Raw genomic sequence first — 5,205 nt, 5'->3', positions numbered from 1 at the left:
TTCTGTGTTCTAGAAAGTTAAGGAAAGAATTCTACAAATTTTATTTATTCACTACCAACATGCTGCCATGCACTGGAGCACTCGACATACAGGGAACCAATTCTAGAGAAATGAGCAAACGAGAGCCAGCCGGGAAACCCAAATGGTGCAACCGGCAGCCTAAGTCCCTAGCCCTCTTCTGGGGCACCCAGGCAATCCTGGCTTCCAGCGTCTGGCCTTTATCTTCCCAGACCTTGTACCCCAATCCTGCTGGAATCTCACCTGGCGATGAATGTGCCCAGCACCACTGAGCAGAAAATGAGATTGTGGAAGATGCCCGAGAAGACATTCCTCTCCCCGTGGATCTTGCGGGAGTTGATTTCGTTGAAGAGCTGCATCGAGCACGAAGGTGTTGAAAATAATAGTGTAGTGCTGGCTGGGCGGAGACTGCAGAGGCGCTCTCCTTCCGCTGTCAATGTCAAAGAATTTCTCACCTAGTTGGGAGAGGGGTGCACCGGAAGATTGAGTACACTCTCAGGGAGGGCTGAGGTTGAGTCAAGACAGATGAGTGGGGCCTCACTGTTGCTTAGGGTTGGTGTCCACCCTAACCGGTCAGTGTCCGAGCCACACGGTCACCAGGCGTTTTCAGTGTTAGCCCTGGTCTCAGCATTTCTGACCTTCTCTCTCAGTTTGTTCCATCAATATTTGCCTTCTTGTGGCAATGCATGGTGGTAAAACTACACGTGCAACAGTCTGGCAGACATGGGTTTGAAACACAGTGCCGCTATTTACTCAATATGTGACCTAAGCTTCAGTTTCATGATCTAAAGAAAGGTGTCATAAAGTTACCCCTGAGAGATTCTTAAGAGGAGTCAGAGAATGCCATAACACACCACGGAGTGGGAACAGAGGTGCACCCAGTGCGCGAAGAGGCTCCTGCCCCGCTGACTCAGCCTGCGCCCTGCGCCCTCCTCCTCTCAGGCCCCTCTCTGCCCATCTCCTTCTCGCACTCCACACACTGGCCCCCACCCCACCCTCCCAACCTCCCCGTGGCTCACCCGCAAAGAGAAGGAAAAAGATGACGGTGAGCTGATAGACGGCGTGACCCAGGATGTTCTTCATCATGGTGCGCGAGATCAGAGGCTTATTGCGCCCGTAGGGCCGGCGCTTCAGCAGAGAGTCTGTAGGAGGCTCTGTGGCCAGGGCCAGCGAGGCAAAGGTGTCCATGATGAGATTCACCCACAACATCTGCACGGCCTTCAGTGGGGAATCCTGGCAGGAAGAACCACCACTCCTTTCAGCTCTCCTTGCAGACGACCCCTCACCTCACTCATCAGCCTCACCTTTGCCCCTGAAAGCGCCTACCTCCTGCTCTCCAGCTGAGTCACAATGGAAACTTATTTAACCTCTTTGTAAAACAGGGATAATGCCTATTCTACAAGACTGTTTATGAAGATCAGAGAACCCCAAATAAGTGCTTATCATGCTGGCTAACAGGTAAGTGCTGCATTAATGGTGAATACATGATCATGCTCCCACAGGAGCAGATGGACTCGGGAGAGCGAACTCCTGCCCCAACACCCCTGCAGAAACGCTAGGCCTTGCTCCTCAGCCGACACACTGTAACGTCACACCCCTTGTTTCTTGGCCCCAGCCCCATCCCTCCCATCTCAGCTCATCCCACCTGGGTGATGCAGGCTCCAGTGAAGGCCACGATCACGGCCACCACGTTGACGGTGAGCTGGAACTGCAGGAACTTGGAGATGCTGTCATAGACGTTCCGCCCCCACATCACCGCCTTCACGATGCTGGTGAAGTTGTCGTCTGTTAGGATGATGTCGGAGGCCTCCTTTGCCACGTCTGTGCCTGCAATACCCTTAGGTAAGAGGGGGAGGAAAACAGTGAGGAACCGGAAAAGGAGCTCATCTGTACTCGGAACCCATTCCTCAACTCCAAGAAGCTTCAGAACTCGGCACAAACACCAGAGGGCACAGCAACCACACGAGCTCCACAGACTAAACCAGCGTGTTCTGGTCGTCTCTCCCAGAGGAAAGGAAGGGGAATGTGCCGCTGTCACACGTGCAAAAGGGCGGGACACGGTGCCAGCACCGCACTCCTGAACTGAGGCTGGAAATCACAGTCACCTTTGACATTCCACGGTGCCAGCACCGCACTCCGGAACTGAGGCTGGAAATCACAGTCGCCTTTGATATTCCACCGGTGCCAGCACCGCACTCCTGAACGGAGGCTGGAAATCACAGTCGCCTTTGATATTCCATGGTGCCAGCACCGCACTCCTGAACTGAGGCTGGAAATCACAGTCGCCTTTGATATTCCATGGTGCCAGCACCACACTCCTGAACTGAGGCTGGAAATCACAGTCGCCTTTGATATTCCATGGTGCCAGCACTGCACTCCTGAACTGAGGCTGGAAATCACAGTCGCCTTTGATTTTCCCGGTCTCCTGTCCCGTCTACTTCTCCATCTTAGAGAGCAATTAGAAGATAGGGGAAAAGTCCTTTCTGTTCTACCTTCAAATTAAATATCCACTTTAAATCCTTTAGTCCCTCACACCTTGAAGTCACTCTACGTTCTTTCCTAGAAGGAGCAGTCCAGCAGCATGGTTCAGATATTCTGTCCTTATTCAAAATCCTATTTCCAGGTAACCACTCAGTTCAGTTCAGACGCGCAGTCGTGTCCAACTCTTTGCCACTCAAGGTTTGTAAACAGACATACCAGTGGTTGAAAGCAGTGCTTGAGAAACACTAAACTTTCCAATCTGGTAGTCAAAGCCTTCAACAAGTGAACTGTGGTTCATTTTCCAAACTGCTCTTATATATAAGCTTTCTGCTCAAAGCCTACTGATTTATTCACGACTCCCTGAATTCTCTCATTCACTTCGAGAGTTCAGTCTTCCACTTACGCCCTTTGTCCAAGCCTGGAGCATCCTCTTTCCCCTTCCATTTAAATCCTATCTATCCTTAATGAAGTGAAAGTTGCTCAGTCGTGTCTGATATCTATCCTAAATGCCTCGTAAATTAATTAAGCCCTGCTTGCTAAATGAAACCGTTCCTAACATCCCCAGACCGTACTTCTATGCCATGTCTCACAACCCCTAAAACCTACAGAGAAGCTTGTTTGTGAATCTGACCTGTACCATTAGATTATATGTTCTGTTTACCTGGTAGTATTATTTTCCTATCCAGATTGCAACAAATGAATATCTGTTAGATATACTATATAATTCAATTCCCCTTTCAAAAGATTCTCTAATATATCCACACAATTCTGTACTATGCACTGTTAAAAGAAAGAAGAGAAAGAAAAAAGAAAGAAAGAAAGGATGTCTTTATATTGTACTACTATGGAATAATCTCCAAGTTAGGTTGTTAAATGAAAAACAGCAAGGTGGGAAAAAAAAAGAGTATATAGTGTGTATACAGATTAATATAGCTAAGTGTCCCTTATTTAAGAGAACGGGATATAAATATACTACACATTTGATTGTATTTTTAAAGGAGCAAACAGAAGGATAAACCAAAAATCAAAGATGCTATCTGTGGGATTAAGAAGGAGGCAACAGGCTGGAGGTGACAGGGATGGAAGCTAGACTTCTATAAACAGACCTTGTTCCATATATTTTAGTTTAGAATCATGTAACTACTTCGTATAGGCGTAAAACAACATTAAGTGTAAAATAAGCAATCTCAAAAATGGAAAAAAAGAAACCAGCCCAACACATGATATAATGAAGCGGTATAACCAGCTGATAGCAAGCCACACAAAATGAAAAGTTCTAGATGACTTTCTGAAAACCACAGTACTTTGATCCTACGTCTGTAGTAGGATATACCTACAGGATAAAAAGAACTATAAGAAAAATCTTTACCTGTTTTTAGTACAGTAATTGTATTATTATTGCTCTCTTGAGACTATTCCATATATATTAGGATAAAGCCAATAATAATTATGTTAATACCCTTAGATCAATGTAAAATCAGGGAAGTAAAATTAGAAAGTTAGTTCTAGAATTCTAAATTTGAATTGGAAATGCCAATATGAATTCATGAAGCATTCTACCTTTAAAACAAAGAAACACAAAACCAAAAAGCGATATAAAAGAGGTATTTCCTAGCTTTGTCCACTGAAAAGTTCTGGAAACAAGAATTTACTCAGAAGTAAAGAACACCCTGTCATTCAGATTGTGTTCTCTAAATGCCATTTCTCACTAAAGCAACGCAGAACTCCTTTGAAAAGTGCATGATTCTAGATCTAGGACAGGAAACATGCACGACGGATGTAGAATATCTCACCGTGCAAGAGGCCGAGAGCGCTACTCCACAGAGAGCTGAGGTCACACTCACAGTGCTCAGCAGAGCGGGAGAGGCTAATGGTGGGTCAGTGTGAACATCAAAATGACAATACGGGCAATGGGAGGAAACATATCACATATATTTAAAAGAATATGAGCTCATAATGATATTTTAAAAAACAATTAACTTTTAGTAGTTTCAGTTCAGTTCAGTTCAGGAGCTCAGTCGTGTCCGACTCTGCGACCCCATGAATTGCAGCACGCCAGGCCTCGCTGTCCATCACCAACTCCAGGAGTTCACTCAAACTCACATCCATTGAGTTGGTGAGGCCATCCAGCCATCTCATCCTCTGTCATCCCCTTCACCTCCTGCCCCCAATCCCTCCCAGTATCAGAGTCTTTTCCAATGAGTCAACTCTTCACGTGAGGTTCATTGGACAACTTTGGAGGATCCCCCAAAAATCAACTCATTGCTTTGGGAACTGGTAAATAGTGGAGAAAAATCAAGCATTTAACCTATCTTTCACATAGAAGCTGAACCAAAGAGTTGATGAAGGTAATTTTCTTTTTATACAAGTATTCAAGTTAATAAAGAAAGAAAATGGGGGGAGAGGGAAAGATGGCGGAGGAATAGGACGGCAAGACCACTTTCTCCCTCACAAATTCCTCAAAAGAACATTTCAACGCCGAGCAAACTTCACAAAACAACTTCTGTAGGCTGGCAGAGGACATCAGGCAACCAGAAAAGCAGATCATTGTCTTCAAAAACAGGTAGGGAAAAAATATAAAAGACGAAAAGGAGACAAAGGAGGTGGGGAGGGAGCTCCGTCCCGGGAAGGGAAGCCCGTCCCGGGAAGGGAATTTTAAGAAGAGAGGTTTCCAAACACCAGGAAACACTCTCCCTGCCGAGTCTG

At 46.0% G+C, this 5,205-nt stretch overlaps 1 protein-coding gene across 1 annotated transcript; it reads right to left on the bottom strand.

The window, feature by feature from the left end:
• Positions 1-257: 257 nt before the first annotated feature.
• LOC108635406 (plasma membrane calcium-transporting ATPase 3-like) lies at positions 258-1,745 on the bottom strand (the record flags this gene model as incomplete). Its single annotated transcript, XM_018045561.1, is given in 3 exon segments — positions 258-448; positions 1,038-1,251; positions 1,664-1,745. Coding segments are annotated over 3 exon segments (487 nt in total), but the record flags the coding sequence as incomplete, so codon positions are not given.
• Between the last annotated feature and the right edge of the window lie 3,460 nt (positions 1,746-5,205).

The sequence above is a fragment of the Capra hircus genome, unplaced genomic scaffold, assembly GCF_001704415.2.
Source record: "Capra hircus breed San Clemente unplaced genomic scaffold, ASM170441v1, whole genome shotgun sequence".
Lineage (NCBI taxonomy): Eukaryota > Metazoa > Chordata > Mammalia > Artiodactyla > Bovidae > Capra > Capra hircus.
This window is presented reverse-complemented; position numbering and strand designations above follow the sequence as displayed.